Below are 19,882 nucleotides of genomic sequence, written 5' to 3' on the forward strand. Positions count from 1 at the left end.
ATTTCTTTCGCTTTGCGGCAGAAAATACTTTCTCCAACCCATACACTTGCTTCATTATAGAAAGTGTTACTACATCAAACTATTGTTTTAAGAATACGAGTGGGCATGCTTTTGATTATTTAAGCACGTTTTCATGGTCCATTCCCAGAAGAAAAGGGGTAGTGGCAACCTCGACTATCAATGTTTGAGCAAGTGTAACGTGTCTTCGGATCGGATAGCCCCTGTTGCAACCTCATTTTTTGACAGACTCCCAGCTCCCCACTCTTTTTCTCCATTACTTTCACCGCCCTCTTCTTTAGACACTGCATCAGTTTTTTTCAGATTCTTCAGCAAGCGTATCTTCATTTCCGGAGTTTTCAGAACAAGGAACAGAAAGACAGTCTGAATCATTTTCAACAGTTGGATCGAAATCTTCGACTTCATCAAAGGATTCCAAGCAATTTCTTCATGGATGTCATTGGCTAAGGTAGCTGGGGTGGCTGACACGTTACACTTGCTCAAACATTGATAGTCGAGGTTGTCACTACCCCTTTCCTTTGGGAATGGACCATGAAAACGTGCCTAAGAAGTCAAGCTAGTCTGAGTGGCAGATCTTAAAGCAGCCTTCTGAACTTCTTTTTTTCTGGCAGGAAAACTTATGTGACGATGGGCGGTTCCCCCAAATGGTGCTTTAAAGCCCCCTGCTGTCGTTTTTTTTAAATAATCTGTTTCAAATCTGGCCTATCAAACGTAGAAAGTGGCAATTTATCCTTAAACAGGGTTTTGCATCAGAGCATCCGCATACCAGCTTGTTTTGATCGATTGGAAATAAAAAAAACCATCGTATCTCTGCTCTTCTTATTCCAGATTTCACTAATCCATTGCCCTATACGTCACTTGCTTTACTATCTGGAGCTCTCTCAAGGGAAGCAGCCTGACTTATATATTTTTTTAGTTGGTTTGGGTTTGTTATTTTCTGCACCAGACGTGTATACTTTATCTTTGTGCATATCAATTGTGTGCTTCCTTTTAAGATAATTAAATAAAAACAACAAGTTTTTTAAACTGAAAGTAAGGAGCGACATTAAAACTTAAAACGAACAGAAATTATTACGTATATGAAAGGGGCTGTCCCCTCCTCAACGCCTCGCTCTTTACGCTAAAGTTTTTTTTTGTTTTAAAAAATAAAGTTGTGAGACAGAGTCAAACTTTAGCGTAAAGAGCTAGGCGTTGAGGAGGGGACAGTCCCTTTCATATACGGAATAATTTCTGTTCGTTTTAAGTTTTAATGTCGCTCCTTACTTTCAGTTTAAAAAACTTGTTTTTTTTATTTAATTTCTGATTGTTTTTTAGTTAATGCAGCTTTTATTTTTGCTCACCGTAATTGAATAAGTAAACAAAATTTGCATAAAAATTTTACTTTTATTTTGCTAAATGGCTGTCTATAAATTTGGTTCTGACGTAATTTACAAATTAACTTACGTAACGAACTTCTATATTCGTATATTTTTCTTCTGGCCAAAAATACAAAGTTGCAGATTTTTACAGATATGAGCTTGAAACCTATGTTATAGGGTTTTCTGATACGCTGAATCTGACGGTGTGATTTTCATTAAAAATGTTTCACTTTTAGGGGATGTTTCCCCCCTCTTTAAAAAATCAGGTGAGTTTTGTGAGGCTCGTTGCCTTTGATGAGTAATACTAAACTTAATAAAATTCATATATTTAGAATCAGCATTATAAGACCATTCTTTTTATACATTTATTGACATCAAAGTTCCGTTTTTAAAAGTTTCGCTTACTATTGAGCAGTATCGCTTGTTTTTTTTTTATTGTTTTTTTTTATTACGTATATGTTATTACATATATGATGGGGTTCTCCCCTTATTAAATAAAACGCTCTTTACGTTAAAAGTAAAAAAAAATTTAATTCACAAACCCCTGAATCACAAAGGCCGTTTAATTAGAATAGATAGCTCTTTTGAAAGCACTAAAAAAAAAACTGTAGCGTAAAGAGCGAAGTATTGACTTGGGGGAGAACCCCTTCATATACGTAATAGTTTCTGTTCATTTTAAGTTCTAATGTTGCTTCTTACTTTCAGTTGAAAGTACGTGTTTTTTTAATTTAATTTCTGATCGTTTTTTAAATAATGCTTGGAAATCTGGCGCCCCCTTCATAGAAATGTCCCTTACCCCAAAGAAACATCCTCCACGGAAAGATTCTCCAGAGTAACCCCCTCCTCCAGCCCCCCTCCCCCCCACCAGAAAAAAATTCTTCCTGAAAATGCCTGTATACGTCCCAATAACCAATACAATATGTAAGCAATGGGCAAAGTTCATAACTTGCAGCCCTTCCCCTGGGAACTGTGGGGGATTAAGTCATCGTAAAAGACATATTTATTAGATTTTCGACTATGCTAAACACAATGGCTATCTCAAAACTTTAATTGGGTGACTTTGAGAAAAAAATGAGCGTGGGAGGGGGCCTAGTTGCCCTCCATTTCTTTTGGTCACTTAAAAAGGGCACTAGAACTTTTAATTTCCGTTCCAATGAGCCCTCCTAAGATATTCTAGGACCACTGGGTAAATACTATCACCCCTGGGAAAAAAAAAACAAAAAAAAAAAAACAAACCAACAACCAACCGTGATAATTATTAGGGCAAAAAATGAAAAATTACACATTTTTGTAGATAGGAGCTTAAAACCTTTACAGTAGGGTTATCTGATACGCTGAATATGATGGTGTGAATTTCATTAAGGTTCTATAACTTTTGGGGGGTCTTTCCCCCTTTTTTCGAAAATCAGCCAAATTTTCTCAGGCACGTAACTTTTGATGGGCAAGATTAAACTTGATGAAACTTACATTTTTGAAATTAGAATTAAAATCTCATTCTTTTGATGTATCTATTGGTATCAAAATTCCGTTTTTTAGAGTTTCGGTTACCATTGAGCCGGGTCGCTCCTTACTTACAGTTCGTTACCACGAACCGTTTGATATATAAATGTCATGACAGAGACTCCCTTAGCCTTTGGAGACACTCTTCACAAGTTGCACCTAATACTTCCTTTGCTTTCTTTTCCGTAGGGTACCCAGAGAGATGTATTGGAACATCCAAGTCGTCATCAGAAAATGACATCATGCTTGTCTTAAAACAAAGGTTGATTTTAGAATTTTTCACAAAACTCCAAAAAATTTCCCCCTGAGCGGTTTCGTTTGCGCAGTAAGCCAAGAAAACCTGTCGGCAAATAAAAGCAAAATGACAGCTCCTAACTACGGTTCCCTAAAAACTTAGACAATTTGCAGCACAGTATTATAATATACAGCATTATGAGATTATTTTTGAAGTATATTGAGTATTAACCATGGCCCAGTAAGGCTTTTAGTGTTAATAATTCATATCATATCATATTAATTTTTATAGAAATTTACTTGTCTATAATAGGTATTTAAGAGACAGATATAAGAAATAATATATAGCTTAGTGACTATTTCTTTAAATTTATTGTGCTGTATGGCAAAAATTACAGTGATCACCGGAAGATGGGTTATCCTACAGAATGAGAAAAGTGTATCAACATTTTATAAGACTTTGGCCTGCTAGGCCAGAATCAGCTAGTTAGGCCACTGTTTCTACTCTAGGCTTCTCCCTGAAAGGGTTCCCGTTGACTATATTTAGAGATGGTAGAAAAAGTACATTTAACATCTTGAAAAGGTGGATGTTGTATATTGATGCAATAATACTTGCCAGCAAAAATTTATATTTCTATTGGACAAGACTTCAATACATTTACATTCATTTCTGACTAATCGTTAAAGAAAATGTGCAAGGAATAATTGGTATTTATCATGTATCGGCTAGTATGGTAATCATAGCAAGTCACTGTTAGAGCAAGCCCGTGAAAGGGTGACTTTTTGTTAAGTTCCATTCCAAGTTGTTTGTAGCAACTAGAATTAAGTACGGAAGTTACTTAATGCTGATATCCTCTGGGAAAGCGTGTAAAGCGAGTAGGGACTTGGGTTGATAAGGATATTTTCCTTCAACCTAGTCCTTATAGGACTAGGTCCTAAATATTACCAAAGAATAGCCGTACTCTTTCGTTGAGCTTAGCATTATTTTTGTTGTTGAAATATATATTATTTTGTTGAAATTTTTGCTCAACTGTACTATTTGGTTGAACTCAGAATTATTTTTTAAGTGGAGACAACTGCATCGTGATAGTATTGGAAGTTACAAAAGAAAAATAATTTCCTTAAAATGAGAGTGGAGAGTGACAATAACACTTGACACGAGCAGAAGTTATCCTATCGATATCGGGGGCTGCCGTCCCATGAACATCTCACCATCTACGACGTGGCTTGACGGTTGCTTTACTGAAAGCAATTAAGAAGCAATTAAATGTGGCCAATTAGTCATTAAATTAGCCAATTAGTGTTTTATTCACCAATTGCTATTAAATACACTTGATTTCTAAAACTACGCTGTATCAGGCATTGTAGTTAAAGAAAATATTAAGCTGTTTGTCACTGGTTTTGTGTTAGAGCACACGTGAAGGACTGCGGAAAAGGGGTCAAACCTTAGTATAAGCCCCCCCTTATATACAGGGTAATTTCTGTTCGTTTTAGTTTTTGATGTTACTCTTTTATTTTTAAAAAATATGTTCGTTTGCTACTTTATATTCAGGTTCATCCTGTATATAACCTGCTATAAATCCCTCAAACTCTACACCAAAGCTTGACTTTGCTATAACTATGGTTGAGAGAAAGGGCTCGTTTGGTTTATTTTAGCGTTTAGAAATAAAGTGAAATTTTTCTTGATCAGCGGTACTTCATCAAACTCACTCGTTATACTTGAGGTAAGATTTTATCATAGTACTTTATTATTTTAGATTTAACGTTTCTTTTTAAATTACTTTTTTGCATATTCAGAGAGACCTATATCTCCCTCCGCTCCAGCATCCATACTGCATTCACAGTCCAATAATGATCCTCCAAATTAAGTAAAGTCAGGGGTTAAATTCTCCATCCTCCTTTCATATTTAACAAAAGCACCTGCCATGGACAATTTGAAAATGTGAACCTAAAAATATAATTTTAGAAGCCTTTGCTGCCCTCATCTCCAAAGAATGATAGACTTAGTTTCACAGAATAAACAGTCTGTCATAACAAGTAATTTTCTATGAAATGCATCTATGTTTAAGGACAAATATATCTCCACATCACATTATAACCTTTTAAAGAAAAAACCTTGATGCCATTATGTTTAGTTTCAAAGGGCTAACCCTTTGATCCCGGACGGGGTCGTTGACGGTAGGATAATTGGGTTGCTTTTAAAGTTTCTGTGTAGTTTTATAGAATCGTTTGAAAATCAAGTGGTAAATGTGTCGCTGATAATTTTGCGTCACATTGGGAAGCTATGGCTCAAATTAACCGGAGCAATTTTTTTTGTATGTATAAAGAGAGATTTCCAATTATTAATCCTCTGATTCGATTATCGTTTGTATTCTGGTATTGGGAGTCTCGAATCGACCACTGAATAATTTGAGAAAACTTATTCCTATGCAGAACAATTGTCGGGGTAAAACGTATTTAACAAATAAACACACCTCGTTTCGTACGCCTAACCTAAAACCTCGGGGGAGATTGAGATTGGAAAATAGAGAAATTGAGGATTACATGAGATTGGAAAATAAAACTGACAACTTTGATTCCGCCTTGGCCCTGCATATACTTGAAAATCCTACACATCTGGTTCTTTTTGAGGAGGCAACTTTGATATCATAGGCAGCGCAATAGCGCTGCCTAAGTAAAGAACGATGTTAGCACAATGTATTATCATTTTTTTTTTTTTTTTTGGTCTTAAGACCAGGGTACTTCGTATCGAAGGAGTTGTCGTAGAAATTTCGAAAAGGGCTAATTCGATTGGAAATTGGAGTGGCTAGTGCCCTTTTTAATAGTCGAAAGTGATTTCAGGGCAACTAGCCCCCCCCCCCTCACGCCCATCATTCCCCCAAATACATCCAATCAAAATTTTGAGATAGCCATTTTGTTCAGCGTAGTTGATTTCCAGATAGAAAATATGTTTTTGAGGAGGTCACTCCCCCACAAACCTCAGGGCAAGGGTTTTAAGTTATGCCCTGGGGGCATATAAGAACGATGTTGGCAAAAAGTATTATTTATTATGGTTTTTCTTTAGACCAGGGCACTTCGTATCGAAGAAGTTGTCGTAGAGACTTCGAAAAGGGCTCATTCGACTGGAAATCGGAGTGGCTTGTGCCCTTTTTAATACTCGAAAGTGAATGGAAGGCAACTAACACCCCTTCCACGCCCACCATTTCCCGAAACACATCCAATCAAAATTGTGAGATAGCCATTTTGTTCAGCGTTGTTTATCTCTTGATAGAAATTATGTTTTTGAGGAGGACACTCAGCCACAGCCCTCACGGCAAGGGTTGTAAGTTATTCTCTGGGGGCATATAAGGTTTTTATAGATGGCGTTGTCGTATAAACTTTAAAAAAGGCTCATTCGATTGGAAATTCAAAGGGCTAGTGCCCTTTTTAATAGTCGAAAGTGATTGGCTCACGCCCACCTTTTCCCCAAACACATCCAATACAAATTTTAAGATAGCCATTTTGTCCAACGTGGTTGAAAGTTCTGGAAATTAGGTCTTTGAGGATGACAACTCCCCCACAGCCCTCAGAGCAAGGATTGTACATTATGCCCTGGGGGCGTATATGGTTTTATAGAACGCGTTGTCGTAGAAATTTCAAAAAGGACTCATTCGATTGGAAATGGAAATGGTTAGTGCCCTTTTTAATAATCGAAAGTGATTGGGAGGCAACTAACACTCCTTCCACTCCCACCATTTCCCCAAACTCATCCATTAACAATTTTGAGATAGCCTTTTGGTTCCACGCAGTTTAACTACTACTACTACTAACAACTCACCGCAGCACCAAGCCACCTGAAACCAACACAGCTACGCACGCTCCTCCTTCACCCCAATCAATTCAAAGCCTCATTTTTTACACCCTCCCAAGAAGTTCCCATTTCCTTTAAATATTTCTTTATGACGTCCTCCCGCCCCAGACGGGGACAACCTGCTTTCCATTTAGCCCAAGATGGTTGGCCAGAAAGAACAATCTTTGGCAATCTGTCATCTTTCATCTGCACAACGTGCCCTAACCACCTCAGCCTTTCTTTCATTATAGCCCTAGAGAGCGGTATTGAACCACATTTTTCGTATAGCCTATTGTTTGAAATACGGTCAGTCAGCCGGGTACCCAGAACAATCCTTAAAGAATTTCTCTGGAAAACATCTAGTAAATCTTCATCCGCTTTGCGGAGCGTCCATACTTCAGAGCCATATTTGACCACTGTCATCACTGTAGCTTCTAATATTCTAATCTTGGTTTGCAGACTTACCTTCCTATTCTTCCAAACTTTTTTAACTTTGAAAAAACACCCTGAGCCTTGGGTAATCTATTTTTAACATCTTCACTGTTCCCACCATCTTTACTAATAATACAACCAAGGTAAGTGAAGCTGCCCAACTGATCAATCTTTTCATTACCCAACGTCACCTTTTCATCTTCACTTATTCCTAGCCTTAGTGACTGAATCTTCCTAAAATTAATTTTCAAACCTATTCTAGCACCCCGATCTCGCAAAACCTCTAAAACTTCATTCATTTTGCTCACACTTTCATCTAGGATGCTTAGATCATCAGCATAAACCAATTCCAGGAAACTTTTTCTTCCCCATTTGATTGCGTGGTCTCCCATTGTCTTTCCTGTGCTCCTTAAGACAAAGTCCAACCAAATAATCCATATAAAGGGGATAGAACACAACCCTGCTTAAGTCCTGATTTAATACAAAACCAGCTGCTAACCTCATTTCCTACCTTAACCACAGCAGTATTATTCTCATACATAGCACTAATCACTTTAATATATTTGTCTGGTATACCATACAAGGATAAAATTTTTACTAAAGCTCTTCTATCAACAGAATCGAACGCTTGCTCGTAATCTATAAAACTGAGGACCAAAGGTGTTTGAACATTCAGGCACTTCTCAATTATTAGCCTGAGAGTGAAAATTGGTCGACACATTCTCTACCTTTTCTAAAACCGCACTGTTCTTCTCTTAAAACTTTGTCTACGGCATCTCTCAGTCTAAAAAGTATCATACTACTAAGTAATTTGCTACCTACAGAGACCAGACTAATGCCTCGATAATTACCACACTCACTTTTATCACCTTTCTTGTAAAGTGGCTTAATTAAGGTTTTCCTAAAATCGTTAGGTACTTCCGAGCCACCATATTTAAGGAACTAATTTACCACACTATCTGCACCTGGAGCTTTATTATTTTTTAATACTTTTGGTACTATTGCTAATTCTTCCTCACAAAACAAATCTTCCTTCACATCCAAGGCATCACAAACTTTTTCATTTTCCTCTATATCTTTTCCTGTAACTGTTCCTCAGTTTAACAAATTCTTAAAATATTCTGCCCATCTCACTTTAGTTTTTCCCTTATAGCTAATTGCAATCGCATTCCTATCTTTAACTGGGCCAATTTCGGATTGACTCCTCCCTCTCAATTTGTTAACACGTCAATGAATAATATTTCTATTATTTCGTCTAGCTGCCTCTTTCAGATCCATGCCAATTTTCTCCATAATCTCCACTTCATATCTTCGTATTTTATATTTTAATCTTTTCTCCGCTTTCTTTTCATTTCTTTTGTTTTCGTATGATCTATCACTCAGCTAATTCTTGTACAAGTCCTTTCTCCTTTTTGTTAAACATAAAGCTTTTTCACTAATATTCTTAGCTACAGTTCTAGCTTTCTTCCCTAATACACCTTCAGCAACTTCGCAAATTATTTTTCTAAAATTATTCTAACCATCTTCCACATTATCAAATTTTAAACTCTCAAGTTTAGTATTGAACTGTTCCTGGAAAGTTTCTCTCAAATTCTCATCCTGGAGTTTACCAACATCATAACTTCTCGGGAGGTAGTTACCCTTCCGATATTTCAGTTTTAAATTAACCTTTGACACTACTAGATGGTGATCTTTACTTTTAAGTCTTTCGCAATTTTTTTCTCTTAAATTTGTTTAAATTTAGATCATTAGTTTGTGAAGGAGTGTGAAAATTAATACATTGAAAGAATCGTTGACAATCATATTTCTTTTTTCTCCAAAGGGTGGTTCCACACTTTGTATGCCCTCTGCTCACTCTCATATGCAACAATTTTCAATTACTGAACATTTTTCTGAACAAAGTAAAGTCCACCGAGACCTTAACACTAGTCTGCGATGCCATATGAAAGACAACGCTGGAACTGGAAGCGAATCGGACAGCTGCGACGAGCCAGAAGAAACTCCCAGTGATTTATCTGATGATGAATTTGATAGTTACTACTTCTTACAAGTAAGCTGTCGATGTTTATTTTCAAATTCGAATTTATTAATACACAAGATTAAACAAGAAATTTAGTTGTGATAGTTTCCTTTCATTTGTCAAAATAGCCAATTTTTGCTTATTGGTTTTTATCAAAATATGGCTGTGATGCCGGACAAAGGTTGATCAATTCGGCATTGTTTTCTAATTTGAATATTCTTTACTTTTTTATTATATTTCTAAGATTACTACTACTACTACTACTAACAACTCACCGCAGCACCAAGTCGCCTGAGTCCAACACAGTTACGCACGCTCATCCTCCACCCCAATCTATTCAAAGCCTCCCTTTTCACACTCTCCCACGAAGTTCCCTCTTCCTTTAAATCTTTCTTTATGACGTCCTCCCACCCCAGACGGGGACGACCTGCTTTCCTTTTAGCCCTAGATGGTTGACCGAAAAGAATAATCTTCGGCAATCTGTCATCCTTCATCCGAACATCGTGCCCTAGCTATCTCAACCTTTCTTTCCTCGTAGCCCTAGAACTCTGTATTGAACAACATTTTTCTTATAGAATATTGTTAGAAATATAGTCAGTCAGCGGGGTACTCAGAACAATCCGTAATAAATTTCTCTGGAAAACATTTAGCAAATCTTCAGCCACTTTTTGAAGCGTCCATGCTTCCGAGCCATATTTGACCACTGTCATCACTGTAGCTTCTAATATTCTAATCTTTGTCTGCAGACTTATCTTCCTATTCTTTCAGACTTTTTTTAACTGTGAAAAAACTTCCTGAGCCTTAGCTATTCTATTTTTAACATCTTCACTGCTCCCACCATCTTTACTAATTTACTAATAATACAACCAAGGTAAGTGAAGCTGCCCACCTGATCAATCTTTTCATTATCAAACTTCACCTTTTCATCTTCACCTATTCCTATACTTAGTGACTTAGTCTTCTTTAAATTATTTTTCAAACCTATTCTAGCACCCTGAACTCGCAAAACCTCTAAAACTTCATTCATTTTGCTCACACTTTCATCTAGGATGCTTAAATCATCAGCATAATCCAAGTCCACACAGGAGCAAATAGACAAGGTCCCAGGTAGAAATATGATGTTATTACTGGGAGATTTTAACGCCCAGGTTGGTAGAAATAACGATAGATGGTATCCCAGCTTAGGTAAATTTGGTGTAGGAAAAGAAAACAGTAATGGATACAGACTTTTGCAATTTTGTAGGTATAACAATCTAATTATAACCAATACGGTGTTTGGTCATAAAATGGCTCATAAGCTAACATGATCTTCACGTGATGGTAAGACAGCAAACCTTATTGATTATGTTATAGTAAACCGAAGACTGGCAGGGTCAATACAAGATACTAGGGTATATAGGAGTGTTATTATTGAGGTTAAAAGTAAAGATCACCATCTAGTAGTGTCAAGGGTTAATTTGAAGCTGAAATATCGGAAGAGTAACTACCTCACGGGAAGTTATGATGTTGGTAGACTCCAGGATGAAAATTTTAGAGAAACGTTCCAGGAACAGTTGAATAGTAAACTTGAGAGTTTAAAATTTGATAATGTGGAAGTTTGTTGGAATAATTTTAAGAAAAATAATTTATGAAGCTGCTGAAGGTGTATTAGGGAAGAAAGCTAGGACTGCAGTAAAGAATATTAGTAAAAAAGCTTTATGTTTAATAGAAAGGAGAAAGGACTTATCTGAGTGATAGATCGCATGAAAACAAAAGCAATGTAAAGAAAGTGGAGAAAGCATTGAAATATGAACTAAGGAGGTGTGAAGTGGAGGCCATGGATAAAATTGCCGAGGATTTAGAATATGCAGCTAGACGGCATAATAGTAAAAAATTGTACTGGCACGTTAACAAATTGAGAGGGAGTAGTCAATCCGGAATTGTCCCAGTTAAAGATAGGAATGGGGTGGCAATTAGCGATAAGGAAAAAACTAAAGCGAGATGGGCCGAACATTTTCAGAACTTGCTTAACCGAGATGGATTTGCAGAAAAAAATATAGAGGAGTATGAAAAAGTTTGTGATACCTTGGATGTGAAGGAAGATTTGTTTTGTGAGGAGGAACTAGCAACAGTACTAAAAGGATTAAAGAATAATAAGGCTCCAGGTGCTGATAGGGTGGTAAATGAGTTTCTTAAATATGGTGGCTCTGAGGTTAGAAATAATTTACTGAAAATTATGAATATTATTTTTGAAAAAGAGGAAGTACTTAGTGATTTTTGGAAAACCTTAATTAAGCCACTGTATGAAAAAGATTATAGGAATGAGTGTGGTAATTATCGAGTCATTAGTCTGGTCTCTGTTGGTAGTAAATCACTTAGTAATATGGTAATTTTTAGACTGAGAGATGCCGTAGACAAGGTTTTAAGAGAAGAACAGTGCGGTTTTAGAAAAGGTAGAGGATGTGTCGACCAAATTTTCACTCTTAGGTTAATAATTGAGAAGTGCCTAAGTTTTCAAACACCTTTGGTACTTATTTTTATATATTATTATCAATAGATAAATTCTGTTGATAGAGGAGATTTATCAAAGGTTTTATAATTGTATGTTATACCATACAAATACATTAAAGAGATTATTGCTATTTACTAGAATAAAAATGATTATGTTATGTTGGGAAATGAGGTTAGCAGCTGGTTTTGTATTAAATCAGGAGTTAAGCAGGGTTGTGTTCCATCCCCCTTTATATGGATTATTTTGATGGACTTTGTTTTAAAGAGCACTGGAAAGGCAATGGGAGACCACGGAATCCAATGGGGAGGAAAAAGTCTCCTGGAAATGGATTATGCTGATGATTTAAGCATCCTAGATGAAAGTGTAAGCAAAATGAACGAAGTTTTAGAGGTTTTGCGAGTTCAGGGTGCTAGTATTGGTTTGAAAATTAATGTTAGGAAGACTAAGTCACTAAGGCTAGGAATAAGTGAAGATGAAAAGGTGACGTTGGGTAATGAAAAGATTGATCAGGTGGGCAGCTTCACTTACCTTGGTTGTATTATTAGTAAAGTAGTAAAGATGGTGGGAGCAGTGAAGATGTTAAAAATAGAATAGCCAAGGCTCAGGGTGTTTTTTCACAGTTAAAAAAAGTCTGGAAGAATAGGAAGATAAGTCTGCAAACCAAGATTAGAATCTTAGAAGCTACAGTGATGACAGTGGTCAAATATGGCTCTGAAGCATGGACGCTCCGAAAAGCGGATGAAGATTTGCTAGATGTTTTTCAGAGAAATTGCTTAAGGATTGTTCTGGGTACCTGGCTGACTGACCGTATTTCAAACAATAGGCTATACGAAAAATGTGGTTCAATACCGCTTTCTAGGTCTATAATGAAAGAAAGGTTGAGGTAGTTAGGGCGTGTTGTGCGGATGAAGGATGACAGATTGCCTAAGATTGTTCTTTTCGGCCAACCATCTAGGGCTAAACGGAAAGCATGTCGTCGCCGTCTGGGGTGGGAGGACGTCATAAAGAAAGATTTAAAGGAAATGGGAACTTTGTGGCGGGTGTAAAAAGGGAGGCTTTGAATCAATTGGGGTGGAGGAGGAGCGTGCGTAGTTGTGTTGGCCTCAGGCGGCTTGGTGCTGTGATGAGTTGTTAGTAGTAGTAGTAGTATAATCCAAGTCCAGGAGACTTTTTCCTCCCCATTTGATTCCGTGGTCTCCCATTGCCTTTCATGTGCTGCTTAAAACAAAGTCCATCAAAATAATCCATATAAAGGGGGATAGAACACAACCTTGCCTAACCCTTGATTTAACGCGAAACCAGATACTAACTTCACTTCCTACCTGAAAAGCAGTAATGTTATTCTCGTTCATAGCACCCGTTACTTTAATGTATCTATCTGATATATCATACAAGGATAAAACCTTTACTAAAGCTCTTCTATCAACAGAATCGAACGCTTGATCTTAATCTATAAAACTGAGAACCAAAGGTGTATGAAGACTCAGTCACTTCTCAATTATTAGCCTAAGAGTGAAAATTTGGTCGACACATCCTCTACCTTTTCTAAAACCGCACTGTTCTTCTCTTAAAACTTTGTCTACGGCATCTCTCAGTCTAAAAAGTATCATATTACTAAGTAATTTGCTACCTACAGAGACCAGACTAATGCCTCGATAATTACCACACTCACTCTTATCACCTTTCTTATAAAGTGGCTTAAGTAAGGTGTTCCTATAATCGTTTGGTACTTCCCCTTTTTCAAACATCATATTCATAATCTTCAATAACTTATTTCTAACCTCAGAGCCACCATATTTAAGAAACTCATTTACCACCCTATCAGCACCTGGAGCTTTATTATTCTTTAATCCTTTTAGTACTGTTGCTAATTCCTCCTCACAAAACAAATCTTCCTTCACATCCAAGGTATCACAAACTTTTTCATTTTCCTCTATATTTTTTCCTGCAACTCTATCTGGGTTAAGCAAGTTCTCAAATTGTTCGGCCCATCTCTCTTTAGTTTTTTCCTTATCGCTAATTGCGACCCCATTCCTATCTTTAACGGGGCCAAGTCCGGACTGACTACTCCCTCTCAATTTGTTAACGTGCCAGTACAATATTTTACTATTATTCCGTCTAGCTGCATCTTCAGATCCTCGGCAATTTTATCCATGGCCTCCACTTTTCACCTCCTTGGTTCATATTTTAATGCTTTCTTCACTTTCTTTACATTTCTTTTGTTACATTTCTTTTGTCTATTACATAAAACACACTTGAGAAGTGAAGTTGTGTTAATGCTAATAAAAAATAAAGAAATATGGTGAAAATAGTATACTTTATGGTCATTTGTGAATTATGAAATATTAGAGCTTCGGCGTCGGCTGACGGTCTCAAAGACAAAGTTCATTATTAACACGTTTCTTGATCTAGTTCATTTTAGTTCATTACTAACGCGATTCTTGAGGACACCGGTTAGTTTGTTTTGACTAGTGATAGAATATAGTGTCTCACCATGGATGTTCAAATTAAGACTTGGTATTTGCCAAGGACCGAAGAATAGGCATTTATATTATTCTAGGATAAGGGGCTGTTGCCCAAAACAAAACTGTGTGTCAATGGACACACCATAACTTTGTACTCTTATGAGAAGCAATATTTTTGGAAGTCAAACACTAAGCTATGTTTGAAAACCGTCAATTTGCACCCATAATTTTGTTGACGTATAAACCGGCGCATCTACCAAAAAAGTAGAGAGAATGTGGAGTTCTGCAAAGTGGAGGAACAAACAGCACCGAGGTACATCCCACCATTCCAGTACATGTGGCGGGCGGCAGTAAAGGTAGAAGGCAGAGTTTATTTTAACGCAATTCTTGAGGACATTTCTGGGTTCTGGGTGCATATTACCATGTTGTAGTTTTCACAATTTTGCTAATAAAGTATTATATTTTCATTATAGTTTGTTCATTAGCATTAACCAAACTTCTCGAGTGTTTATTATATAAAAGACAAGAACCCTGAGATTTTGGATAATTATAACCAGAGAAAAAAGTTTGTTTGATTAAGAAATTGAAGTTATTTGAGTATATATGATGATAACTACATTGCGTATAAAGAATATAAGTAAATTCGTTATAGCAGGTATGTAGAATGTGTCATTTACGTTAAAAAAATGAGAATCAATTTTATGTGAATCAACATTTCAAACATATTAAACGAGAATCAACATTTCAAAATGAAACGTAGATCGTATCAGAATAAAAAATGAATTAGTGTTTATGACATTGGTTAGATTTATACCACTCAAAGACAACCTGTCTAAGGTGCTTCAATATTTCTTCTTAATTACAGTTATTTCAAACAGTTTATGATAACGACCTATAAGTAAAGAACGACCCCCGACAATAATAACCAAAGCATTAAAAAGAGATTGATGCTAAAGATAATATGTGTGTCAAGAAAATTAATGGTAATTCTAAATAGATGAATGAGGTTTTCTTGGCGATTCTAAGTAGATTAATTTAAAAAAATTTTTGCACAAAATAAGTTTTTCAAAAAAAGTAAAGAACTCCATTAAACCAAAAATGAACGAAAATAGAATCAAATAATATACCAAGCAGACAACTCCCCCAAATCAGTATCACTAAATAAATAAAACCCAAAACAAACAGAAATTAAAATAAACAATAGAGTCAAACTCAAAACCAGCAGAAATTAATATGAGTAGAGTTCTAAACCCTATGCTTTCTAAAAGCCAGAATATAATTTTTACTTTACTGAAAAAAAAAAAATGTGCATTGTCAGTTTAATATACATATGCTGTTATTTATTCCTTAAAATCTGAATTAAGTTTTGATGTCTAAAAGTTATAAAAGTTAAAACATCTAAGAGAACTTTTTTCAGTAAAGTACAAATTAAATTCTGTCTTTTAAAAAACCTAGGGTCAAGAACCCTATTTAGATTGATTTCTGCTCGTTTTGAATTTGACTTATTTTAGTTTCTGTTTGTTTTGGGTATAATCTATTTATTGATGCCCTCCAATCACATTGACTCTTAAAAAGAGCACTAGAGGGTCTGATTACCAATCCAATGAGCCCCCTCCGAAGTTTATATGACCATAATTTCTATAAAAACCTTATATGCCCAGGCCATAACTTACAACCTTTGTCCTAAGGGCTGGGGGAATTTGTTATCCTCAAAGACATAATTTCCAGACCTTTCAAATGCATAGAACAAAATTGTTATCTCAAAATTTTGATTGGAAGTGTTTGGGGAAATGATGGGTGTGGGGGAGCATTTGCCCTCTGATCGTTTTCGAAAATAAAAAAGGCACTAGTCCTCTCAATTTTCAATCAAACGAACCTTTTTTGAAGCTTTTACGACAACGGTTTCTTTGGAAACCTTATATGCCCCCAGGGCATAACTTACAACCTTAGCCCTGACGACAGGGGGGGTTGTCATACTCAAAGACATGGTTCTCAGACCCTTCAACTACTTTCAACAAAATGGCTATATCAAAATACTGATAAAAAGTGGGTGGGGAAATGATGGGCTTAGGGGGGGGGCATTCGCCCTCCGATCGCTTTTGACTATTAATAAGGTTGCTAACCGTCTGAATTCCCAATGAATGAGCCCTTTTTGAAGTTTCTACGACAACGCTTTCTATAAAAAAAAACCTTATATGCCCCCAGGGCATAATTTACAACCTTTACCCTGAGGGTTGTAGGGGGTTTGTCATCCTCAAAGACTTAACTTCTGGACCTTTTAACCACGTTGAACAAAATGGCTATCTCAAAATGTTGATTGAATGTTATTGGGGAAATGATGGGCGTGAGAGGGGGGTTAGTTGCTCTCCAATCACTTTCGACTAATGAAAAGGGCAGTAGTACTTTCAATTTCTAATCGAATGAGCTCATTTTGAAGTTTTTACTACAACATTTTCTTTAAAAAACCTTATATACCCCCAGGGTATACCGTACATTGGATGTGTTGGGGGAAGGATGGGCGTGAGAGGGGATTTAGTTTCCGTCAAATCACTTTCTACTATTAAATAGGACACTAGCCCTTTTAAGTTCCAATCGAATGAGCCCTTTTGAAGTGTCTACGACAACCTTTTCTATAAAAACCTCATATGCCCCCAGAGCATAACTTACAACCCTTACCCTGAGGGCTGAGGGGGGAGGGGTGTCATCCTCAATGACCCAATTTACAGAACTTTGAACTACCTTGAACAAAATTGCTATCTAAAAATTTTGATTGAATGTGTTGGGGAAATGGTGGATATGAGAGGGGGGTTATTTGCCCTCCAATCACTTTCAACGTTTAATTAGATCACTTGCCCTTTCAATTTCTGAAGTTTCTATGACAACACTTTTTAAAGTTTCTACGACAATGCTTTCTATAAGAACCTTATATGCCCCCGGAGCATAACTTGTAACACTTAGCCTGAGGGCTCTGAGGGGGTTATCATCCTCAAAGACCTAATTTCCAGAACCTTGAACTACGTATAAAAAAGGCTATCTCAGAATTTTCATTGGATGGGTTTGTGGAAATGGTGGGCGTGAGAGGGGGGTTTGTTGCCCTCCAATTACTTTCTACTATTAAAAAGGACACTAGCCCTTACAATTCCTAATCGAATGAGACCTTTTTAAAGTTTTTACGACAACCCTTTCTATAAAAACTTTGTATTCCCCCATGGCACAACTTACAACCCTTGCCCTGAGGGCTCTGAGGGGGTTATGATCCTCAAAGACCTACTTTTCAGAACTTTCAACTACGTTGAAAAAATGGGTATCTCAAAATTTTGATTGGATGTGTTTGTGGAAATGGTGGGCGTGAGAGGGGGGTTAGTTGCCCTCCAATCCCTTTCTACTATTAAAAAGGACACTAGGGTAAAGGTACCGATGATTCGACAGTTTTTGTAAAAAACCAGTTTTTCTACTCTAGAAGTCTTAGTTTAAAGACTTTAGGTTTGAAAAGGGTTTCAGTATGTAAGAAAAACATCTAGGAATCTAACTGTTTCATGAGAAGTTTGAAGTTTTGTCTGGAAAGGGTACAAAACTCCAATTTTCCGAAATTAAAGCATTTTCACCTACAAATTCGACACAACAAAAAAATTACCTGTTTTCGACGCAAGTCGGAACCCAATTCGACACCCGTATTGGGTGTCGAACCGATGATTCGACAGTTTTTGTAACAAGCCAGTTTTTCTACTCCAGAAGTTTTAATTTAAAGACTTTTGGTTTGAAAAGGGTTTCAGTATGTAGGAAAAACATTTAGGAATCTAACTGTTTGATGAGAAGTTTGAAGTTTTATCTGAAAAGGGTACCAAACTCCAATTTTCTGAAATTAGAGCATTTCACACCTACAAATTCGACACAATAAAAAAGTTATCTGTTTTCGTCACATGTCGGGACCCAACTTGACACCCGTCAAGATATTTGGGGAATATTTGTGGGCGGAACCTGATGTATTCGACGCGCATGTTCTTCTTTCTTTGTTTTTCTTCAACTTCATTTAATGTATAAAAGTATAAAAGACTATGCAAAAAGTAGAAGTAATAAAACTAACAAAATTACTTCAAGTATGTAATATTTGGTATAACAAAATCGGTACAAAAAATTTTAATATACATTATTAAATACAAATAGTATTTAGTATAACAAATTTAGTAGAACAAAATTGTTTCACTAGCATTTCGGAAGGGATAGGGTCTAGGAAAACGGGAGTGGATTTCAAGAAATTTAAGAAGTTTATTTGATTTAGTGGATTTTATTTTCATATGCAGATTCTTAGTTTTGTCCAAAACATAAGCCTACGTGTCATTTTGTGTAAGATTTTGTATTCGATATAATTTGTAATTTTTATTCGGATGAAGGATAAATATGGGTATAATCTAAAAAATCTGGGGGGGGGGGGCAAAATCAGGTCGGGGGGGGGACCAGGTCTGGGGGGGGCAACTGCCCCCCTGTCCCATAGCAATTTACGCCCCTGCATGGTATGAGGCCAAGTGGCAGTTCCTCAGATGATGGAAAAATCCAGTGTCTGTAAGTAAAACTTCAAAGTTAAAAAAAAACCTTTTGTTTAAATGTTCTTTCATCTGAAATATTATTAGAAATAATAATCATCAAAATCTTTCGTTGTGCAGAAAGCACCCGTAAAATCAACAGCTATGATGCCTATGGTGTCATTAGAGATTCCTTGGATTGTACCCCGTATAATGTCAAATCTGTTTTGCTTGTTCAATGGTTTCTTAAAAACATCGCCAATGTTTTAAGATGAACCAGTATTGTTTGTCTAAAATATCAGCAAGGCTAATGCAAGATAAATACCAAACAAATATATTCCTTAATAAAAGGCGATATTTACGCTTGAATTCGGCTTAAGGAACATTTTTAGTCCGCCTGGTATTCCACTACATCAAGCAAGAACTTTCGACACTTGGAACGTAGTTTCGATAATGTAATATTCGTTGCCATTTTCATTTATCAAGAAAAAGCTAGTGTGTCTACATTTCAAAGAAGATCAGATGTATCTCAGCACATTGGCGCTTATCCCAACTTTTCTTGCAATAAATAACCAAGTAATGACAGTTTTAACATTGCATACCTGAAAAATTGTCGGGGGCTCCTTTCATGTCGAAAACAGGAATCTGACCGAATTGGCTGTTCTTTTCATATCTGGTTGTACCGGATATAGTGTCCTCATTTCGCACTAACAGAATATAACGACGGCACCAATAGATGGCGCTCTAAGTCAGTGCTAACCTGAGCTATCCCGTTTTGAAGGAAAATTTCGACAGTGGTTCCGAAATTGCACTGTCGAATCATCGGTGCCTTTACCCTAGACCTTTCAATACCCCATCGAATGAGCCCTTTTTGAAGTATCTACGACAACGCTTTCTATAAAAACCCTTATATACCCCCAGGGTATAAATTGCAACCCTTGCCAGGAGGGCTCTGAGGGTGCTATCATCCTCAAAGACCTAATTTGCAGAACTTTCAAATATGTTGAAAAATGAC

The 19,882-nt window shown here is 36.6% G+C and overlaps 1 protein-coding gene across 1 annotated transcript in view; it reads left to right on the forward strand.

Moving 5' to 3' along the window:
* The window catches only part of LOC148951642 (eukaryotic translation initiation factor 3 subunit A-like), a 166,828-nt gene that overhangs the window by 126,142 nt on the left and 20,804 nt on the right, over window positions 1–19,882 (forward strand). Inside the window, exon 11 of the mRNA XM_089091172.1 lies at window positions 9,194–9,421. Within this exon, the coding sequence (XP_088947298.1) occupies window positions 9,194–9,421 (228 nt within the window). The remainder of the gene's footprint in view (window positions 1–9,193; window positions 9,422–19,882) is intronic.

Source organism: Artemia sp. Qi Xiang Cuo, chromosome 6, assembly GCF_049724085.1.
Source record: "Artemia sp. Qi Xiang Cuo chromosome 6, ASM4972408v1, whole genome shotgun sequence".
In the NCBI taxonomy this organism is placed as follows: Eukaryota; Metazoa; Arthropoda; class Branchiopoda; order Anostraca; family Artemiidae; genus Artemia; species Artemia sp. Qi Xiang Cuo.